This window comes from Strongyloides ratti, scaffold srae_chrx_scaffold0000004 (assembly GCF_001040885.1).
Source record: "Strongyloides ratti genome assembly S_ratti_ED321, scaffold srae_chrx_scaffold0000004".
Taxonomy (NCBI): Eukaryota; Metazoa; Nematoda; class Chromadorea; order Rhabditida; family Strongyloididae; genus Strongyloides; species Strongyloides ratti.
The window spans coordinates 54,770-79,712 of record NW_020171512.1 but is presented as its reverse complement, the minus strand read 5'-3'; the positions used below and the strand labels follow the sequence as shown (position 1 = coordinate 79,712).

Here is a 24,943-nt window from a genome sequence, read left to right as displayed (position 1 = left end):
AGCACTTAGATCAAACATCAGTAGAGAATATAGTCTTAAATACAAAATTATATAAAAGATTAAAAAGGCATTTTTTTGGTTTATATGTAAAAAGTTTTATATAGCTACCTAATTATATTATGTCAACATAAAAATAAAAATTATCTTTCTATGAACAATTTAAATTCTAAATATTAAAAAAAAATTTTTTTATAAGCATTTGAAAATTAATAATAATACAATTTATTTTAAATACATTTAATTAACTTATTTTTATGAAACTTTTAAAATAATCTAATATGTTAGAAATAGAAAAAAATAAGAAGTATTAATGCCAATTCTAACTGCAATATAACAATTAGTTATAGAAAAAATTATAAACTGCCTAATTTAAAGGCTCAAATTATAAAGAATAAATTAGATATTATATACAAACTTTATCTACAACTAATTATAAACATATATTTATTTGTTTAATATTTACTAATAATTTAAGCTATCTTTTTTTCATTAATTTTATATACAAAATAAAATTTTTTCTTTTAATAACTTAAAATTGTTGGATTTAATATATAAAAATCAATTTTCTTGTATCATCATTATAAAAAAAAAACAAAAATTAATTTAATCACATGACAAAACATTTAGCAATGTTTTTTTAAGATTAATAATTTGTCATCAATCATGAATAAAGAAAAATTAGTCTTTTTTAAAATAAATGCGTTATATCTTTTAAATATTTATTAAAAGGATATTTAATAATTTATATTTAGATAAATTTGCTTATTATAATAAAAATATAAGAAAATTATGTATTTTGATAATTATTTCAAGAAAAAAAAAATAGTTTAAAATGTATTAATTTAAAAGTATTTTTAAAAATTTAAAATTTTTATAAAAATCTTATCAATATTTATTTAATATTAAATTTTTTAAAATTAAGTAATAATTAAAAATTTTATTATAAATAAAACATTACAAAAGCATGTTATCTAACTTGTAAAGTAAATTTCTTGTTAATAAATTAAAATTTTATAATAATTATTTAAAAATATGTTAAGGTAGATTAAAATTATAATTTAACACGTGGAATATAAATATTACCTTTTAAAAAAATATAACTATAGTAATAAAATAAGTATTTATAATATTATAAAATTTTTCTAACTAAAATTTTGTAACATTTTAAGAAAGTAATAATTATAGATGACAATTATAAGAGAATTAACTTATTAAATGAGACTATAGTTAAATTCTGTTAATTAATAAGAAGCATTTATAGAAGCGTAAATGTAAAGTACATATTCAGACAATATTTAGATTGTAGTAGATACTTTTAATTATTATTTATATGAAGAGAAAGAACTTAAAAGAGATAATGAATGTAAGCCATTTATAAGCATAAAAATAAAAGAAGTCTTTATAAGATTTTTATAGGAAATTCAAAATTTTAATAATTAAGATTAAAAGTAACGACAAATAGGAATATGATAAGGTATCTCTCGCTGTATATTATTTCAATTGAATAGATATATTAACAAATGGCGTTGGTTATACACATCAACTAAATCAATTGTAAAACTAGATAATAATAAACGTTATGTTTAACTTGGAAAATTAGAGTTCTTTTATATCACATGATATTATTATTATTGTAAAATAAAAAAATACTATAAATTATAAAAATATTATTTTTTTTTTAGTTTAAAAAATTTGTTTTATAAAAATATAAGATAATAAAAAAAGTATTAATATTTTTAATATTTATAAGTGGTTTTAGTAATATTCAATAATTTAACTATATATTCATAGTTATAAAGATAAATATATTAAAAAATTTTACAAATTATTATTAACTTCAAAAGTATTATTTAAAATATTTTTGTCTTATTTACATTAGAGATAATATAGATCAATATATATATATATATTAGAAATAAAATTTTTATACTAAGTACATACATACTATATATATATATATATATATTAAGTTTCACTACACTAAGATATATGTCATTTGTAAAAAAAAAATGTATAGTCTAAGTATAATTTTTGTGTTACTTTTAAAATTTTTACCAAAAATACTATGTATAAAAAAAATCATTCACATTTTACAAATATATTACATTATAAATATAAAATATTTTATACTAAGTCTTATAATTTACATCAATTCTTTAAATAATATATTATTTCTAAGATAAGACAAAATTAATATTTAATTGATTAAAATTTTAATACTGAAATGATATATAGTTTATGTCACTGTTACTAAAGAAATAGTTTTATACTTCAATAAAGTTAGATAAACTATCAAGGTTATCATGTAAATAAATTAAAAATCTAATATTGTTCAGCAATAAAGATTTATTATCACATATTAAAATAAAAATTATAAGGTATTGTTGAAAATTGTAATTTCTAAATATATGTATTTCATTTTTTTTTGTTTAACACAATCATAATATATAAGTGTATTATAAAGAGTAAACATTTACGATATATTAATTTTAATTTATCTGAAATAATATTAAATGTGATATCCCAAAGTATTATCAATTTCATTAATTGTAATATATATATAAAGATATATATTAAATGATAATAATAATTATAGGTAAATAAACTATAAATCTAAAAAGTATTTTCAATTAAATTAAAGTATTTAAGTATTGTTGATTTTTGTCAATAATTTATATAAATCAATATAATTTAAAATAAACAAGAAAAATAGTAATTTAATATAGTATTATAAGTAGTAATACAACAATAATAAAAAATATTTTTTATATTGATATCAATAAAATGAAATAAATTTTTAGCAATTAATTAACACAAAATAAAAATTTCTCAACTTTATTATCGTGCATTGTACTTATAATATCTTGTAGTTTTTTGTGAAAAAAAAAATAGTTAAGATAAAAATGATTTATATATTAAAAAATATTTTTTCAGAAAATCACGTTAACAGCAATTAAAATAATTGTAAGATATTTGTTAAAATTTTAGAGTTTCAAAAGCCATTAAAATTTTAGAATTCATTAAGAAGAATAGAATTAAATTTAAAGCAAACAAAAAATAAATAAACATTTTTATTCTTTTATACAATGATAATATTTATTTTAAAAAAATATATATTTGAATATTATTTTCATTGTAATTTATCATTATTCTTAATACAAATATTATTTACTTTACAAAAAAATAATATGACTAAAAATTTGGACTACATAAAACTAAATAAAGGCAATTTTTATATAAATTTTAAATGAACATATTTCTAAAGAAATATTAACAAGAAAACATTAAAGTATACAAAGAAGATAAAGCTCTTTGATTTAAAATAGATTTAAAAGGATTTAAAAGTATTATACTTCATAAATAATCGATCATATAAAAAAAAAATTTTAAAAGTTCTTCTTTTTAAAGCAACAATTGTTTAAATTTTTAAAATTTTAGTTATGTATTATTTTTTTTAAATATAACTTTAAATATTTTAATTTTTCTTTAAAAAATAAACAAGCTAACATTTTTAAAAAGTTGGTAAATTATTAATCATCAATGAAATATTATTTTTTAAATTTTAAGCTAAAATTTTCAATTTTTACAAAAAAAAAAGACTTGACATTTAGTTTTATATTATAGTTTTACAGATTAAAATATATGTCAATGAAAATAGATATTGGTGTAATTCTAATAGAAAGTAGTTAAATATTATATATTGTCTCAACACTTTATATATGGATGTCCAATGAAGAGAAATTAACATTAAAAATTAATGATATATATATAAATATAATAGTTGTTAAAGGTAATTATTAATAATATATTTTAAGAATATATCATATTAGTATAACATAAAAAGAATTATCAGAAATAGCATAAAAATGGTAATGTATTTTTATATTCTTAAAAAAGAAGTTAATTCTTTATTATAAAATAAAAATAAATTAATGTTAATAAAATGTATTATATTTATTTAGTTATATAAATTTAAAATATAATATATTATATTTAAAAAACAAAAAGAAAAGTTTATTATAATCAAACATGAAAAAAGAAATTTATTTATGTTATTGAATTTATTTATATCTTTTATATTTATATTAGAATGTCAAAATTATTATATAGAAAGGTCAAAGAGGTTAATTTTTTTTTATAAAATAATTTTAAAAAAAGAATTTATTGACTTTCAAGAAAAGTATTGTAAAATAGCAATTTTGTTCAAAATGAAAAATTTAACATAAAATGTTTGTTGGAATATAAATATACTAGTCAAAAAAGTAGACTTTTATGAGAGTAAATAATTATTTATACAAAAAACATCTGTTTCAACACAAAGAATATTTTTTTGGCTTTAAAAGAATTGTATAATATTCAATTTAAAAAAAAAAGATAAAACTGTATTAATATATAATATTATTGAGAATAAGTGAATTTTTGTTTATCAAGCAACATTAACAAAAAAAAATTGTTAAAAAGTTATTTATAGAGAAAATACCTGAATTAATTTTAATATTATATTATTTTATAAAAAAAAAAGTTTTAAACTAATTGTTATTTTTTTTACCATATTTTTAATATCATATGATTAAAATTTTTTTATAGGATTTTCTAAGATATAGATTATTAAGAATATTTTAATTTTCAAATTAATCTTGGCTTTTAACGATATCAAAATTATCACATTTACTTAGTAATTATAAATAATCACTATAACAATATTATATGATGTCAACTCATACAAAATTGTTTAAGTCAAAAAAAATTATAAATTTTAATTAAAAAATTAATATAACTTTTAATAATATATTACACAATAATAATAAAAAATATTTATAATAATAAACAATTACGTTTAATATTTCAAGTATATATATTTAAATGAATGTTCAATTTTTATTCTTTAATTATTACTTTCTTATTTTAACATAAATTTAATAAATTTTTATTTAATACTATATAAATTTTTATTAAAAAAATTTCTCCTTTACATATTTAATTTATTATTCTTGTTATAATTATTAATGAATATCTTTTAAAATAATATCTAATACATATAATTTTTGATAAAGTAATATAAAAATTAGTGGTAAAAGTAATATTAAATTGATAAATATGTAAAATAGAAATATAATATAAAATGATAAATAAAGGATGATATATGTATATATTTAAATAAATTTATTTTTCATGCAAATTAACAACTAAATATTTCTATACATTTCTAGAAGTTATTTTAAAGTAAATATTAAAAGTACAGTTTTTAATTAATTTAATGGAAGTATAATAACAGTATAAAAAAAGTATTTTTATGGTGAGATTTAAGATATGTTTTCTTAATAAAAAATAGTTTTATTTATAGAGATAATAAGACAAATTTTTTTAAATGTTTTTTAGAAATTGTTCCTGTTTATTTTTAATAAAAATAAGTTTTATTTTTAAAACTTATGTCATTTATATTATTTAGATATATGTATTATTAATGATGTAATGTTTAAAATAAAAGTGTAATTTCAAATTAAGTATATAAGATAATTTAAAAATCTACCGTTTACAAAAAAAAAATAATGTGTATTATTATTTTATATTGTGATATATAAAATATACAACTTAATACGACTGTGTAGTATTATTTTAATCTTGTATAACAAGTACATTAAAAAATAAACTTTATTATTTTAAAAAATAACAATTAAAAGATATAAAAAGAAACATTTTAAGTATTAAAATTTAATAATAATTTTACTAATTTAAAATATTTTATACAATTGATATCGTTGTTAAAAGTTACACACATACATATTTAAGAAAATTTTCAAATTGCAGGACGTTAACATTTAATACTTTATATATAAAATTGAGAATAAAATTGTTAATAAAAAAATGGAAGATTATAATTTAAAATATGGTTTTTAATCAAAAATTATAATAGTTGGAACCAAATTTATATCTAATATCTATTATATATATTACCATTTTTGATAACAATATTTTTTTTTTATAAATAAAATATGAAAAATTGTAATGATTTTAATTTAAGTGAAAAAATAAAATGACTAATACTATAAGTCATAATTTATTTTAATTTAAAAAAAATAATAAATTAAGTAGATTATATTTAATATGGAATTATTCTTTAATAACCGTAACTTCTTAAATAGTAAGTAATTTTTATAATAAATTATTTTATATTTTAAGTTATTAAATAAATTAAAATAATTTTTGTAGCTGAAATTATATGATAATTAACTAAAATATAAATAGTTATTTTGTTATATTTATAAGTACATAATCATCTATAATATTTAATATTTCATTTTCCTTATAATTGCAAAAATTGTAATAAGATAATAATTATTGATAAACTATATTATAGAAAATTTTTTAAAAATTAAAAGATAATAAATATATACCAATTTAAAAATGAATAATAAAAAAAATTTATTTTACATTTGTTAAAAAGAAAATAATAGTTTTAATATTTTTTGTTGAAACAAATAAAATACATCATAAATACATAATATTACATTTTTTTTGCTTATAGAAACTGTTTTGTTAATTACATTTTCGATTATTTTAAATAATATATTAACTGTTTAACTGTACTAGTCTAATTTATCAGCTTTTGTGTTTACCAGTCAACATTACTTCATGTAATAAAACATTAATAAATATAATACAAATAATATTATTTCAAAAATTTTTAATTCATTAACTTTTATTACTTTTTTTTAACAAGTAATCACTTTAAATTAACTTTACATGAGGTCAAATTTTTAAAAATCAAATAATTGTGATTTTTTTTAAACTTTTACTATATGCTTTGAAATTACATTAAACAAAGGTATTTTTATACTTTTAGTTAAATATTTTAGTAGTTTTAAAAAAATAAAAAAAATTTTACATGTAATTATTAGCATTAAAACATTAAAAAAAGCTTTACATAATTATTTTAATCAAATTATTGTGGGATAAAGAAGTATAAATATTTTAAAATCAAAAACAATATTTATAAAAAAAAAATTGTAATTGTCAAAAATTATATGAAGTTTATTTGGTATATATAAGAAACGTTATATATATATTACTAAAATTTAAAAACATTTTTTATTTTAGTGCATAATATTTTGTTATAATAATTAATTGATCATTTTATAGATTACATTAATATTGTTAATTATTTTATAATAATTATTAATCTTCGTTAAGAGAGAAAGTTTTTTTTATTAAATTTATTAGTTTAGTTTTTCTAGGGAATAGTTTAAATATAAATTAATACATCCTATCCTGTATATTAACATACGTTTTAATATATATCACCAGAACCAAAATCCTATTAATTTTATATATATATTTTGTGAATCTAATTATTAAAAATAATAAAAACAACTAATATGTAGTTAGTATAAAAAAATATATTTATCAGTTAGTCATATTTTAATCCGAAATGTAGCATTTTACTTGTTGAATTAAAATAAATCAAAAAAAATTATATTTCAAAATTAGTCAAACACGAATAACTAGAATAATTGTTATCATTTAAAATTTATATATTGAGCATAAACATATAAATTATTTTCTTAATATCTTTAAATAAAATTAATAAAATATTTTATTTTGTTGAAAATAAAAATAAAAACAATGAAATAAATAAATAACGGTTCATTTGATTCATTGTTATTATTTTTCTAAATTTCATTACATATCTAGACTATTGTATTTTATTCATTGTTACTGTTGAATATTGTATTTAACGTAGAAAATTTCTTTTTATAATGTAACTAATTTAAAATTGTAACAAAAATTTATTTAAATTTAATAGAATAAGTAAATTTATTATGCTCATTTGAAATTGTAATTTTATATTTAACAAAGATTTTTCAAAACTTTATAGTAAAAATATCTTTAATCTTTAACATTTAAAATATAAATACAAGAAGAATTAAAAAAAAATTTTATGAACAAAAAATAAACAAATTAGCCTTGAATTTTACAATTATTTAGAGATATAATAAAAAGTTTAACATATTGTAAAACAAAAAAATACATATTCAGGTTAAAAAAAATAATATTGTTTTTAATTTATTTTTTAATAATAAAAAATGACATTATATTAAATATAAAACTAATTATAAGTATAAATTGATAATAAATCTTAATTTAATAATCTCGTTTTTAATAAAGTAAAAAACATTTATCATAATTTTTTAAGTTGATTCACTATAACATTTGTACATTTTTTAAGTTAACAAAAAGTTTTAATTTATTTTTTCTGAAAATTTTTAAACTAAAATACAGCTTTAAACAAATCGGTTTTTTTTTACTCAAAAATTTAAATATAAAATAATTAAATTTTTGATTTAATTTATATTTGAGGAAAATCATTACTGTCACTGTGTAATGTGAGTCTTTGATAATTGCAAATGAAAAGGTTATTAAAAAAAATCATTATCAAGTAAGAAGCAATAGTGATATAAAAATATTGGTAATATTAAAATAAATTATAATGAGAGGTATCTTTGATTTTTTAAAATGAGATATATTTTAAACTCAGTTAACTAAATGTTGTAACAAAATCAATGTATCACAATTTAAGTACAATAACATAGATAATCTCATTTGCAAATCCGATGACTACTTAAATGATTTTACAATAAAGAGTAAGAGAAATTGTTTGTTGTAATATTTTAAATGCAAAAATCATTTAAATAAAAAGGGTCAAATTTAATAAATGATATAATTAAAATTATATATAAATGGTGTGAAAACTATGAAATAATTACTTTTTACTTTCAAAAAAAATTTTTTTACATGAACATTATAAATTCCATAATTTATGTTTTTAAATCACTTCTATTCTTTTTTAAATTTAGTAAATTACATTTTTGATTTTACATTTTTAAGACTTATTAAAATATTTTGTTCCATATGTGTTATTACCATTCAATTAATTATTTATTTTTTTTATGAATTTTATTCCTGTTAGTATTTACTATGCTTTTAACGAATAAAAATATTTTAGTTAACAAATTTCGAATTTAAAAACATATATTTTCTTCTGTTTAAATTGTCTTTAAGACTAAAAAGCACTTAAAAATATCTAGTGATAAGTAATTAATATAAAAAATGTATGCATATTAAAATTGATAAAATAATACGTTTTTAAAGCAAAAAGATGCCACGAGCCGGGATCGAACCGGCGACATTTAGATCTTCAGTCTAACGCTCTCCCAACTGAGCTATCATGGCACATCTGTCGCCTTTTCTACTTGCTAATGAAGAAAGCGTGAAAAATAGCAAGTTAAAATGTGTATAGCATATTAATTTGGTGAATAATTGCATTTATATATAATTTTAAAAGGTATTCTAAATAACACAATTTTTTTAAAGACTGATTTTAATATAATAATAATATAACATTTAAATTTTTTCTATTTATTTAACGGTTGTTAATTATATTTCCTTCAATCATTTTAAGTTTTGCAAATAGTAACATTTCTTTATAATGCAAAATGCCATTAAAATAAAAAGCTTGATATAATGATTTATAATTTCTATTACACAAACTTGATATTTTTAATATTGAAAGCACTTTATTATTTGTGCTTAAGACTTTCTCTTATATTAAATTTAATGAAAAAATGCTATAAACATATTCTTTCAAAAATTACTTTGTAAAAATTACAACTGTAAGTAGACACTAAAAAACCATCTGATTTGTATGTATTTGAACATCCTTTGATTTTTTCTATGCTTCTTACAATTGCAACCTCCTTGAATTTTCTTTTACCATAAACTTTTTCTTTTGTTACTTTTAATCTTCTATTACTATCAACATAATCGCATATATCAATTAATTTCTCATTTCTAATGCTGATAATAACCGTATTTCCTTTGAAGGAAACCTCTCGCATTACGTTTTAATACGGCAAATTTTATATACGCCCCATTTTCTCAATGTTCTCATTTAAAATAGATCCTGAACAAAAAATAAATTGAGTTTTTATTACAGACTCAAAATAAGTTATTAATTTTGGATAATTCGATTAAAAGCTAAGCTCTTGTTCAAAAATTAAGTGGGTTTCGTTCACGAGAATACTTTTAAGTAAATTGTTGTCGTATAAGGTGCTGACGATAATTCTTACATTATCACCCATAAAACTATCTGGCGTAGTTATGATAATGTTAGCTTTGCTACAGAATTCTTGAAAATGTAGTTATAAATATTTTCATTTTATATATTGTAACGTATATATATTTTATGTATAAAATATATAACTTAATGAAACTTACTTTTATCAACTTTATCTAATCTATTTCTAATATATTTTTAATTTAAATTGTAAACATGATTAAACTTTTTTTAATGTTTTTAAAAACAATCTGAAAGTTTTTTTGTTTCTAAAATTGTTGTATTATCTATTACATATGATAAATGTGTATATTTACTAGTTAGGAATTCTAAGATTGTGTGCTGATTTAAAATACCAATACCTAGTTTTTCTAATTTACTCCTAGAATCGAGATTTAGTAACATTTTATCAAATTTTTTTACAATAAATATTATTTTTTCAAGTTAGATTAACCTGTTTAATATAAATTGCGGCATTTAACACAATTTTTACTAACTTTTATTATAATTTAGTAGTATTTTTACAATATTTTACAGACAATCTTTATTCATTAAAAGTTATTACATCAAAAATAATAATCTACTTTTTTAGAAACATCTATAATATTTTTTTTTATAATTTTTTATAATAAAAAAAATATGCTCAAGAAAATTTATTTTATAAATATTGTGTTTGATTTTATTGAGTTTTACAAATCTATTACCAAACAATTTATAATGTGCTACCAGTTTTATTAAAATTCTAATAAAATTGTATTAAATGATTAGATTTGCTTAAACAAATATTAGCACATATATAAGTTAAAATTAATTTGAAGCATTTTTTTAAAAAAGATAATGTATGCACTTTATTATTTCTACTAAAAAGTTTTAGTAAAAATTATTTGTACTTTTTTCACAACTTTTATTTTTTATAAGATTTTAGATATCCTATTAACAATATAATAAAATTAATAATACATTAAAGTTTCTTTGTGGTAAATTTTATGAATCAAAAAAATTTCAAGACAAAATAAAATTTAATTTTTAAAATAGAAAGATAAATTTGATCCAGTTGGTGAAAACTTTATAAGAAATATGACAAATTAATGAGGTAACATAAAATTGTTGAATTTTAATACTTCTCACAGCACATTTAATAATACTTAAAAGCTCAGTTTTTATTTACAGAATAAGTATAACGTAAAGATAGTAAGTAAATATGGAAAAGTTTTAAATTACTCTATTTGGCAAATTACTTTTGTAACACCTGCAATATCTAGTAAAAAAATTTTTTTTTGAAACATTTACCATTTTATTTATAAACATATTATTTTATTTGTTAAAGAAATTTTTTTCTTATTAAAAAATGGTTTAATTTTAATATAGAAAAGAAATCTTGAAATTTATTTTAGAAATAAGATTTTTTATTCCTAGTTACTAGTATCTCAATCTTTAAAGTTAATTTGGATATAATGATATTTAAATGTACATTGAAAATTTGTTTTAATAAAAAGAAAATTTATTAATTTTTCTACAACAAATTATAATTAATTTATGCTGTTTTACACAGTATAAATCATCAATAGAAAACATTTTGAAGAAACATTTACTTTAACATAAAAAAAGTTTGTCACTTTTACAAAACATTTTAACCAACAAGTTCTAAGATAAATAAAAGCTATAATATAATCTTTAAATTTTTAACAATATTTTTGTTGAAATTATGAACCTTACTCACTTAAGCTATTTATTAAAAAGAATAATAATCAATACGCAATATAAAAAAAATTAATTCAGAAAAAAATGTTTTATTTATACAATGATTTTGTTCAAAACAAACGTAAAAATGGAAGACAAATGTAACAATAAGAAATCATTTTATATATTAAAATTATAAAGTTTAACCAGAAATATTGTAATTCAAATTTAAAAAATAAAAACATAATCATACTGTGGTTAAAATCTTAAAATATTTGTAATGCTTCTTGTTAGATAGACAATGTTTATTGATTATAAATATAAATAGATTAAAAATTAGTAAATCTAAATAAAAAATTAGATTATTATTTTTAAAATTAAAGCTTAAATATTTATCAATTTAATATGAAAAGTTGAAATCATATTGTACAAAATAATATATGTATTAAGATATTTTTTAAAAATTAACATCTCTAAAAAAAATAAAAAATTTGTATATTTTTTGAATAACAAGTTATATTTAATCAATCAGTTTTAAAATAAAACAGACAATATGAGAACAAAAAAATAATTTCAGTAATCACAACATATGTTTAACGGTATTGTTTAGATAATAAAAATTAATTTTAAAATATAACCCTAATCAAAAAGTTTTCACTTAAATTATATTAGACTGTTGAAAATAAAAAGCATATTTTAAAATAAGCGCTTAATATGGCACTTATTTACTAAAAATTACTTATATTTTAATAAAATTAAGAATTTTGTTGAATTCTCATAAGTTTTCCCTTCAAAGTAACATAAAAACATGACAAAGAAATAATATAATACTTTTTTTTTAATTTTTTTAATGCTATCTAGACTTGGTATTCGTATAAATTTTTTTCATGAGTACAAAATAGAAACAATATTTGTAAAAACTACGGAAAATACAAATAATATTTATTGTAAGAACCTTGTAAATAGTACTACTATTTAAAGATGTTTAAAAAGATCAAAAAACAAATGGCATTATCAAAAAACAAGGTTACAGAATACTAAATTCGGTCAATGATAAAGAGAAGTTAAGAAGCACTATAGAAACGATCTAAAAAAACTATTAGAAAAATATCAGTTATCTTTAGTATTTCAAAATCTAGCTTTTCCAATTACTTGGAGTAGTTTGGAAACATAAAAGAAATAAGTAAATAACTTATGAGTAATTCAAAAAATTGTCGTTTTGAAGTTTCCACCTCGTTTTTTTATTGGATTAGAAACGACTAAATTTTAAATCACACTGTACATTGTGAGAAAAAAAAATATACTCTAGAACAATAAAAAGTTCACTTTATAATGGTTAAGCAATGATATAACTTTAAAACAGTTTCCAAAACTCTAATTAACATCAAAAAATTTATTTGTCAATATTTTGTAGCCTTTTAAGAAATTGTTATATTATAATTTCTTAAAGTCTATTGAAATAATTAATTTTTTAATCATTTTGTACCCAACTAAAAGAATGGCTTAAAAAAGATTTTATTAAAGCAAAAAAAAGAAAAAAAAATTTTTCTTCATAACGAAGCGCGCTCGTATGTTTCAGGAAAAATTCTTAAAATACTTAACAAATTGAATAAAAAATTTTTTTTTGTTATCTGTTATATCTTCTAAATTTTATATCCAAGAATTTAAATTTTTTTTATTTTGATCATTTTTTGAATACTAAACATTTCATAAACAAAACAGTAGTTAAATCTATTTGTGAAGATTTCATTAGTTTCAGAAATGTGACTTCTTTTATTAAAACATTAAATAAGCATATTTCCAGTTAGAAACAATGTGTGGTTTCTAATGATTCTTTTTTCAAACAAAAATTTTTGATTTTTTGTTAATTCATTGGCTTCTAAAAATTGTATCAAAAGAAATTCTTTTTATTTTGGACAAACTAATATATTTAAAAAAAATTTTGATTATTAATTAATAAAAAATTAAAACTGTTAAAAATAATTTTTAATATTTAAATTTTTTTACATATTTCAAAATTTTTTGCAAAAAATAATAATTTTATAAATTACAAAAGTAATATTTAAATATTTTAAATTCGAAAATAAAATATGTTTTATATATAAAGAATAATTTTAATGTTTAATATATTAGTTGATCTTTTATTAAAAGCAACAACAAAATGTCTAATAAGTTCTTTTAATCATTTAAAAAAGCTGTTATTTAATTGAATTACCATAAATTGTTTTAATATAATCTAAATACAATAAAATACCTAAAAATGTTCAATAATTTTATACAAATATACTATTTTAAATGTATTTTCACAAGATTTAATAAAACAATGAGAAAAATTTGTTTGTAGAAAAAAATAAAGCTAAAATTACAAAAACATATGTAAAAAATTTTTAAAGTAATCAAAATAAAAAAATAATATTTATTAATAAAAAGAATTGATTATTATATAATTATCAAAAAATTATTAATTTATATTACAAGATTAATATCAATTGAAAATGATTTTCAATAAGAGATTATCCTGCTGTTGGTGTTTGCTAAAAATACTCAATGTCTATTTCTAATTAATTCTATTTGATTTTTTAAAAAAGTTTAGATAATTTGTTTTTAATACCTAATCCAAAATGTTTCATGCCACTTTTAACAGTTTTGCCAAATGACATCTAAGAAAAAAAATAAATATTGGTTAATTTACTTACAACTTTCTTTCCAGTATTTGAACCTACAGTTTTATCCTTTATTTTTCCTCCAACTTCTTTCATTTTTTCTCCCGTTTCTTGTAATTTAACTTTAAACTTTTCACCTACTTTATCGAGTTTATTTTTAGCACTATCTTTTAATTTGATCTAAAAATAAAATATGAAATTTTTTTTATAAATACAAACCACTCTAGATTTTAAACTATTTGGTTTTTTTGTTGATTTTTCTTTTATACTAGTAGCAACGGTTGTTTCTTCATCATTTTCAGATTCTTGGGGTGGCTCAATTACTTTTTTTTCTTCAGAAGAACTTGATGCTGATTTCTCTTGTATAAAATTAGTTTCTTCTTCATTTGATCCATTGCTTGTAGAAACATCATTTTCAAAACTTTGTACAGTAAATTGAATTGCAAAGATTGCAAATATTACAAAAATAGCTAAATATTTTTTAAAATGCATTTTTGAATGTGACTATTTATTCGATTTATTTAATTTTTATACTTTTAAGGAAATGTTTAAATAATGTCAAAAACTTTGTTCTGTTTAGAAATTAAATAAATTTGTTTGTATTAAATAAATATTAATACAATACTTTTAAACTGTAACTTTTTTTATATTACTAAAATATAATTTAAAAGTATGTAAATTATTTTGTTTTATCATATTATATAAAATAAGAAAAAACATACAAATTATACTATTGTTTCTATTATAAACCTTTATATGCATTGAACGAAAATTAAATTGTAAAAAATATTTGTCAATTTTTTTTAGATATCTTTAAGATTAAAAAATAGGTTGATAATGAAAAAGTTCATTTCTTCAAGATTTATATTTGATAATGAAATTTAACACAATACTTCCAAATTTTTTTTTAAAAAAACTTTTACGAATAAATTAAAAAGGTACTATTAAAACTATATTTATTTTTTTGAGTAATATTTTGTTTCAATTTTTTTTTATGCTAACATATTTATAATAAAAAATTTATTTTAATAATTTCAATGTATTTTTCAATTTTTATAAATAATAATGTGAATAAAGTATTTTTTTCAACATGATGATAATATAATATATGATAAATTTTTTGGCGTTTTTTGAAAAAAGATAATTTTCATTATAAATAAACTGTTTATTTTTGAAATATCGCAAAAAAAACTTTTTTAATATTTTAATATTTGGTTGAGAAGTTTATAAAGTAACAATTTTGTTTGCTGTTATATAAAAAAATAGTTTTATCAAAGCAAACTTATGCTGTACAGGCGAGAAGACGCAAAACGTGTTTTGTTGTTATCATTTTGAGAAAATTCTACTAGCTTTATAATAATTTTCCAAATTTTTTTAACTTAACTTTTTTTAAAATTATATATTATAATATTTGTATTACAAACAATTTTTTAATATAAATCAAATGAATTAAAGTTTGTTACTAATCTCATTTTATACTAAATAAATTAAAATAAAAATGAAAAATAAATTATAAATAAAGAAAAACATTTTTTTTTATTTTTTAAAAATAATATTCAAACAATTCAATATTTAATGAAAGATCTTCACTGTTAACATGAAAAGTATATAAAAATTTAGATGTTCAGAAATAGTCACATTAATTGTCTTTTTAGTTAATTCTTCTTATAAAGACATATGTTTTCATTCTAAAATGATTATTAAAAGCATAATCATTTTTTATATATTTCTTTTTGTTTTTACAACATCGGTATGTTAATTTTTTAATTTATTATTTTATTTATTAAAGACACCATTATATGATTACTATACTTCATTGAAAGAAGAAAATGATTTAACATTGACAAAAGAATTAACAGAATTTCTAGAAACGGTTATTCAAAGATTAGAAGAAAAATTCAATTTAGGTGTTACAAAACAACCAAAAAAAAGTAACAAGCATATTGAAAATGAAACTAAAAAAGATCCAATAGAAAAAATAGAAGAATCAGGATACTTTGGAGGTGATATAGTTCTCACTGAAAATCAAGCTGATAGTGTATTTGAGCAAGTTTCACGAGTAGCTGATAAAAATAATATTAGTATCTCTGACTTGCCTTTTGTAGAAAAAAGAAAAAGAAGAAAAAGAAAAATAAAAGATGATCGTTTACTAAAATGGGGGGCTCAAATACCATATTTTATTGATCAAGGTGTTACTGGTTTTGTGGTTGATATAGCTTTAAAACTAATGCAAGAAGAAACTTGTTTAAATTTTACAAAGATAACAGAAAAACCAAATCTTAAAGAAGGTTTGAGATATTACGTTGGTAAAGGCTGTCATAGTCATCTTGGTAGAATTTATGAATTTACAGCTCAAGATGTAAGTATTGGACCAGGATGCGCTACCCTTGGAACTGTTCAACATGAAACTATGCATGCATTAGGATGTGAACATGAACAATCAAGAGCCGACAGAGATAAATATTTAAAATTATTCTTAGAAAATGTAGTAAAAGGACGTGAGCATAATTTCCTTAAAATTGAATTAACTGATTATTTCACATATGAAACTAGTTATGATTATGGTTCCACTATGCAATATCATACTAAAGCATTTAGCAGCAATGATAAATTTACAATGCTTCCAGCTCTTCCATTTTATGGAAGTACTTTAGGTATGGATGAAGGAATGTCTTTTCTTGATGCTAAATTGTTAAATTTGCATTATTGCAAAAATATGTGCCCAAATACCATTAAGTGTAAGCGTGGGGGGTATCAAAATCCTAAAAATTGCAACGTTTGTAAATGTATTGAAGGATTTGAAGGTCCTACGTGCAATGATTTACCAAAACGTAAAGAGGAATGTGGCAAGATTGTTCGATATAATATTACAGATGAAATGACAAGAATTAAAGTTTTAGGTAAGAAAGACTGTGTTTATCACTTAAGAGCACCAAAAGGCAGTAGAATAAAAATAAAATTAGCTTTTTTGACTTATAATCCACAAAAAAAAAATACATGTCAAAAAGTAAACGCTTTAGAAATAAAATATTTGAAAGATAAAACACAAACTGGTGCATTCTTTTGTGATACTCAAGAAGGTTTAACTCTTGAAACAGAAGATCATTATGCACTTGTTTTTCATAGAAGTTTGCAGGACTCCAATGCAGTGGAATTTGCAGCAACTATTTTAAAGCCAAAATAAATTAAATTTTAACTAACTTTAATTATATAAGTTAATTTTCAAATAAAATAACAAAAATATATTAAAATTCTTTTTAATCTATAAAAAAATTCATTTTATAAAAAAGTACAATTTTTATTCAAAGATTTAATGTCTTAAAAAAATATTGTAAATCGTTTATTTAAATTATATTAAATGGTAATTTGAAAAAAATTTTCCCAATTAATTTGATTAACTTACTCATATCTTAATATATGTCAATTTACAAATTTTTTCAAATAACATTAGAAAATGTAACTTTTTTTTTTCAAAAGAAAAATTAAAAAAAGTATTAAATTATAAAATATAAAAATTTATTTTTAAGTTGTCAGTAAAAATTGTTTTATACAATATTTACCTATTACATTTTTATATAATATATTATACAGACTTGAAATCATTTTATAATGTTATATAAATTAAAAAAAATAATTAAAACGAAAATAATATATTTATTAATATAAATTTTTATTAATTATAAGTTTTATATTTTTCAAAGAAAATTGTATATCAAAAAATACATTTAAACTGATAAGACGAAATAAATGAAAAATGATAAAATACTTTTATGTAATAATAAAAATTACAGTTAGTTAAATAATTTATTTTTATTAAAATAACACTGTCTTAGTAAAAAAAATGCAAAATTTTAACTTTTATTATTTTAATTTATTATAAAATAAAAAATTCTATAATCAAAATTTTTTTTATATTTGCCAAAGCTGCTGAAATTAAAATCTATTCTACTTCTTAATTCTATCTTGTTTTTTTATTTTGAGCATGTCGACTCAATTTGTTAGCAAGTGTTTGTAGTATATCAGTTGATAAGCTACCTACACTATTTTGACGTTTTTTATTTGTTCTCTTTGATAATTTTTTGAAATTTCAAAATTTATTTTAATATTAAATATGGAAATACACATAAAAACAACTACAGGCAAGCAGCAAATTAGTTTTTTCTAAAAAAAGATAGCTAATTAAATAAGGCTAATATTTTGTTATAGATTAGAACAATCGTGATCAAATATAAATTTCTATCTATCAAAATTAATTTTGGTACATCTACCCAAATAATACATTCGTCTATCAACATAAAAAATGTTATTTTATTAATATTTAACATTTTATGTTTGCAAAAAAAAATATTTACATTAGGGAGATTTATTTATGTATATTTTTGATATGAATGCTAATATGAATTAACTATAATGTATTTTATTCTTAAAACAGAAATATTTTATAGTAAGAATCCTGAAGCGATTCAGAATTCATCAAAATTAGATAAATTATATAAACCCTAGAAATTGATGAAATAGGGGGCACTCTGACTCTAATTCAGCATTCTGACTGTGACTTTTGACAGTCGTATTATAATTCTTATCTAATATATTTTGTATTGTGCTAGTATAGGGGATAATAAAGGTTTCTAATATACCAGTCTTATTTATATTTAAAAACATCGTCATATATTTTTAAATAAAATTTAACTTTATACACAATTAATAATCATATTAAAATCTAATATTTTAATATTACAATTGTAAATAAAACAATAAACTTATTTTATATATGAAAATAGGCAAAATATTGTTTTGTAAGATTATTGAAATAATTATTAAACTTTTTTATGATGTGTTAAACAAGCAAAAATATTTTAGTTATGTATGTGTTTTTGTAGGTTTTTAGAAAAAATAAAAACTTAACGATTTACTTTATAAATAAATCATTTTTAATAGTAATCTTTATTTAGTGTAACTTATGTTTAATAATAATATTTTGTATTTAATTAAAGTCTAAAATATATAAACATCTTTAATATTACCAAAAACAGATAAATCTTTTTTATTACAACAATCAATAAAAGCATCTTTAAAAAATTTTTTTTACTTGTGTCATAGTTTTTGTGCAATAAAATGATAAATCTGAAACATTTCTAAAAGTACATGAACTGTTATTTTTGATATTTGTATATTCAATAAATTTATCTTAATTTGAAAAAAAATAATGAACTAAAATTAAAAGATTTGTTATATAGCAAGTTTTTCTAGTTATTTATTTTTTAATTGATTTTTATATTTAAGGAAGTTGTGATAACAATATTTTTTATTTCAGTGTTACTTCAACGTTTTCTTACTGTTTTGACAGTTGTTGTTGATGGTGATGCAACTATTTATGTTGAAATACAGAAAAAAAGGAGCAATAAATACAAAAATAATAGTTAATTGAACAAAATAAATAATTATTTTTATGTATTCTGAATACTCTGAAAAAAATGCTTTCTTATTTTATATATTAAAATATAAAGTAAAAAATTGCGTTAAAAAATAAGTTTTTTTTTTTTTTTTATAATAAGTAAAAGAATGACTTCTCTTTGGACTAAAAAAGATAGATAGGTTGTAGTACCTAAGTTTTTAAATAATATATAAGAAAGCTTTTTAAGTTTATTAAAGATAGTTTTTTTAAGTAATACTTTTATAGTGATATAGTTGTTCCTGAGGCTGTGTTAGCAAAGGTATAAAAATTTTATAATAGAGGTCTGCTTGTATATAAAAATTAGGATTTATTATATTGTGTCTCGTTCTTGTTTTGAGACTATTCTTTTATATACATTTAAAATTCTAAATTAATAAAACAACTTATTATACTTCTTGTAATTTAATTAGTACCAGCCAGCCTTAACAAAACTCTTATAAATTTTTATTAACACTATTTTCATTATTTAATATTATCATTATGTCATTTTCCAGCATATTTTCTTAAAAAGCAAAAAGGAAATTTATATAAATTTGTTTTTATTATTATAAAATATTTTTATAAACAATACAAAAATAAAATGATCTATTGTGTAAGTAAATAATTAAATATGATTAATAATCTTTTTTAATACTATAATTTTATCTTTAAGTAATAGTAAGATTTATTGAATTTTTCTTAGAATATGTACATTAATTTTATTAAGTCAATTATAAAAAACATTTTGTCAAAAATCAGATAAAATGTTTAGTATATGATATTCATGCATTAAATTAGCTAAAAAATTGTATTTGATTAAATTATGAAACAGTACATATATTTTCAATGAATAATGAAAATATTTTTTAATCATATATTTAATTATCTTATTACAAAGATAAAAATATTTATCTTAAAAACGTGATATCTTTAGATTTTTTTTCATACAATTAAAATTATCGTCATGTATTAACTTTTTTGTATTTAAAAGTTCAAACGTTATAAAAAGTTATGCAAAAAAAACTTGTCTATTAAAAAATGTTAACATTTAAATCAAATTCTTTTAAGATCAACTTTTTAACTATTTTTATTATCTTAAACTTTATGTTCTTAGTACTGTTTACGAGATAAACATGCCAGTTTACACAAAAAGATATACATTTTTTATATATAGTTAAAAACAAGAGATAGTATAAAATTTGTTAGTAGAATAATTAAAATTTTTTCCAATCTATTAAACCAGTTACTTAGGCACTATATTTTACAATTATTGAAATGTTTATTGTTTGAACAATTGATAAAAATAATTATTATTTTGCATTCAATACTTGTATTAAATGAAATTTTTGAATTGCTATAAAACTAAACAGTGAATTTTCTAAAAAATCTTCCACAAAAATTATTAATATGATTTTTTAATTTAAATTTTTTGTAATATAGAAATTTCTTTATTAGTTCTTTCTTTATGAGATAGAGTAATTTATATCTATTAAGTACTTTTTAATCTTCAAAAAGTAAAAATGAAAACTTTTTATAATATTTAAAGTATGAGAAATTTTTATTATTTTTACATACATATTTTATACTTATTCCTATGTATTAGTTTATATGGTATTTTACTAATTTTGCATAATTTTAGAAATTTGTTAATAAAGTTCTACATGGACCTTAATTTTAATATTATATTTGTAGTTTCAATTTTTTTGATATATTTAAAAAAGTAAGTTAAATTTTAATATAATATAGCATATTATAAGTAGCTTTTTTTTGTGATATAAAAAAATATTTAATGCAATTAGAACTTTGGATAATAAAATTTTAATAAAGAATTTGGCATATTAGTAGAAGTGGTAGACTCCGTTCTTACGCTCACACCAACATATTATTTTATTTTTGTACTTGTAGATAAAGTTATTGTATATGATAGGTTATTGATCAGTCATTGGCTATTTAAATTTTAATTGTTTTAATAATTTTTAAAAAATAACAATTTATCTATGAAAAATTTTTAAAACTAATTTGCTATATTCTATATTATAAAAGAAATTACGATCATATTTTCATAAAATATTTTTGAAACACATTTATAAGAGTATAATAATAAATTAGGTTTTTAACATAAAGGTAAGTTCAGAATATAATAAAGAATTAAGTTTATCAATATATTAAAATTATTTTTTTTAAGTTGTTATGAATAATCAGTTCAAATTTATCTACTCATCATCTAGCATCACAATAGATATAATAAAAATTAAACAAAATTTAGATTTTTTATATGAAAAATATATATTTTTTAATTTTCTAGAGCTATTTCGAACATTTACGATAATAGTTAAGTTACTAAGAAGTGAAAGATAAATTTAAGTGGATATTTTTTTAACATATTCCATAAATTGTTGGTGTATTAAATCTAAATATAAGATTAAAATTACTAAACATTTCAAGGTTTTATATACTTTATAAAAACTTTAAAAAGATAGTAAAATTAAATCTACTAAAATAGTTTGCTGTTTTGCTAATGATACCATATGTATTTGCAAAAAAAAACTATATAAACAAACGTTTTTAATAAAACTTACCATTATTGATACTTAAACGAAATTTAATAAAAAATAAGGTTAAAACTGTGAAAGATTAAACATTGTAAAAAAAAACTGTAATTAGAGATGTAATTTTATCTTATAAAATAAACTAGAATAGTAAACTTTAAATTGATGAAAATAAAGTAAAATGGGTTTTAACATATGAAAAAAAAAATTTATAGAAATTAAAAAGCAATTGAATTAATAAATTTATACTTTTTAGCTTTTCATGAAAAAAATTAGATAAGAAAAATTATTTTTAATTTGTTTAATCTAATTAAGCTTTATATACTATTTCTCTAACTAATATAAAATCTGTTGCAATATTATATTATATGCTAAATTAGATGATTTAACAAAAAATATTATTCAAATATGTTGGAAAATTTACAATAAAACAGGCTTTTAATTATATTTATATTAACATAATATTAATTTGTTTTAAAATAATAATTTCAATGCATATTGCTCTCAAAAAACAACTATTATTCATTGAGTTCCAAAAAGCAAGAAAAGTTAAAATTATAGTATCAATTAAATAATAAATGTATTTTTTGAACAATTGTATATACAAGTATTTGTTTGATACAATTAGTACAGTAACTTATAACTGTATTCAGATGTTTAATTTTTTATGTAATTTACATTAACTGTAATATTTCTTCTATAGTTTTCAAAATATTTAAAATATTGATATCGGCAAAAATTATTAAAATAATATACTATTATTTTATCAAATATGTTGCAATAATAGAAATGAATGTTTCTAATATAAAAATGAAAATTATAAACTTTTTGAATTATCGATTTTACATCTTATAATTTTAGAAAGCCAATTGTCGTATGTTTCTGAATTTAAAAAAAATTATATTTATTAATAAAAAATAAACATTGATTATTATAAATTATCAAAAAATAATTATCTAATATTACAAAATTAATATCAATTGAAAATGCTTTTCAATAGAAGATTATCCTGTTTTTGGTGTTTGATAAGAATACTCAAAGTTTATTCCTAATTTATTCTATTTGATTTTTTAAAAAAGTTTTGATAATTTGTTTTTAAATCCTGATGAAAATTTTTGAAAGCCCTTCTTAACATTTTCAGCCACATTTTTCTAAGGAAAAAAAAATTAAGTATTATTTTATTTACTTACAGCTTTTCTTCCAACATGTGATTCTACAGTTTTTTCTTTAAATCTTTTTCCAGCTTCTTTCATTTTTTCATTTGTTTCTTGTAAACTATTTTTCAATTTGTTTTTTGCTTCATATAATTTTTCTTTAGCGCTATTTCCCAAGCTTTTCTAAAAATAATTAGTTCAATATTATTATATAAATACAAACCATTTTAGATTTTAAACCATTTTCTTTTTTTGTTGATTTTTCTTTTATAATAGTAGCAATTGTTGTTTCTTTATCATATTCAGGAACTTTAGGTGGTTCTGTAACAACGTTTTCTTCAGAAGAACTTGATGATAATTCTGATTTCTTTTCTACTAAATTAGTTTCCTCTTCATTTGATTCATTACTTGAAAGAACATCATTTTCAGAACTTTGTACAGTAAATTGAATTGCAAAGATTGCAAATATTACAAAAATAGCTAAATATTTTTTAAAATGCATTTTTAATGTGATCATTTATTCGATATATTTAATTTTTATACTTTTAAGGAAATGTTTAAATAATGTCAAAAACTTTCTGTTGTTTAGAAATTAAATAAATTTCTGTATTAAATAAATATTAAAATGTACTTTTAAACTAATTTTTTTTTTTTGTATTAATAAAATATAATTTTAAAGTATGTAAATTATTTTGTTTTATCATATTATGTAAAATAAGAAAAAACATACAAATTATACTATTTTTTTCACTATATATATACATTTTTTAAAGCAAATATTTAATAAAAAAATTGTAATTTTTATTTAACACAGTTAAACAAATGTTAATTTAGCAATATTTAATAATAATTATTTTTTCTATACTTTTAAGAATTGCTAATTTAAAATTCGAAGTTTATTAATATTGGATTTATAAAAATAGGTATTTAATCTTCTGTCATTAATAAGTTTAAAAGTATTACGAAGAATCATTACATTTTTTAAGTATTATCCAATTTTTTTGTAATAGCAAATATGAATAGATTAGAATCTTATTGTAAATTTATTGATAACTTACTAATTGTTTTAGTTAAAGATGTTTCACTTTTTTAATATAATTTTATATTGTTTCAATTTTATACTTTAAGTAAAATAAGAAACAAAAATAAAGTGTAGGTTAATTTTAATATTATATTTTATTTATTTACTTGAGCTACTTTTTTACCAATTTAGCATCTAAATCTTTTATATATTGTAGAGTCTGCAAAAGTTATAAAAAAATATTTAATATAGATATAAAATAAAAATTTGCATTGATATTTTACTATTTTTAAAAGTTTTTAAAAAAAAACTAACAAATTATAGTAAA

General features: G+C 17.7%; 4 protein-coding genes across 4 annotated transcripts; 1 reads left to right on the top strand and 3 right to left on the bottom strand.

The window, feature by feature from the left end:
• Positions 1 to 9,626: 9,626 nt before the first annotated feature.
• On the bottom strand, positions 9,627 to 9,896 carry SRAE_X000201300 (Hypothetical protein; the record flags this gene model as incomplete). Its single annotated transcript, XM_024642996.1, has 1 exon — positions 9,627 to 9,896. The coding sequence occupies one exon, from the start codon at positions 9,894 to 9,896 to the stop codon at positions 9,627 to 9,629; it is 270 nt and encodes an 89-aa protein (XP_024499484.1).
• Positions 9,897 to 14,373: 4,477 nt separating this feature from the next.
• Positions 14,374 to 14,949, bottom strand: SRAE_X000201200 (Hypothetical protein; the record flags this gene model as incomplete). The annotated part of the gene is made up of 3 exons (XM_024642985.1): positions 14,374 to 14,454; positions 14,491 to 14,637; positions 14,677 to 14,949. 3 exons carry the CDS (start codon positions 14,947 to 14,949, stop codon positions 14,374 to 14,376), a joined length of 501 nt encoding a protein of 166 aa, XP_024499483.1.
• Positions 14,950 to 16,150: 1,201 nt separating this feature from the next.
• Positions 16,151 to 17,641, top strand: SRAE_X000201100 (Astacin-like metalloendopeptidase; the record flags this gene model as incomplete). The annotated part of the gene is made up of 2 exons (XM_024642974.1): positions 16,151 to 16,207; positions 16,247 to 17,641. The coding sequence occupies 2 exons, from the start codon at positions 16,151 to 16,153 to the stop codon at positions 17,639 to 17,641; spliced, it is 1,452 nt and encodes a 483-aa protein (XP_024499482.1).
• A 5,869-nt stretch (positions 17,642 to 23,510) lies between these two features.
• SRAE_X000201000 (Hypothetical protein) lies at positions 23,511 to 24,111 on the bottom strand (the record flags this gene model as incomplete). Its single annotated transcript, XM_024642963.1, has 3 exons — positions 23,511 to 23,591; positions 23,631 to 23,777; positions 23,818 to 24,111. The coding sequence occupies 3 exons, from the start codon at positions 24,109 to 24,111 to the stop codon at positions 23,511 to 23,513; spliced, it is 522 nt and encodes a 173-aa protein (XP_024499481.1).
• Positions 24,112 to 24,943: the final 832 nt, after the last annotated feature.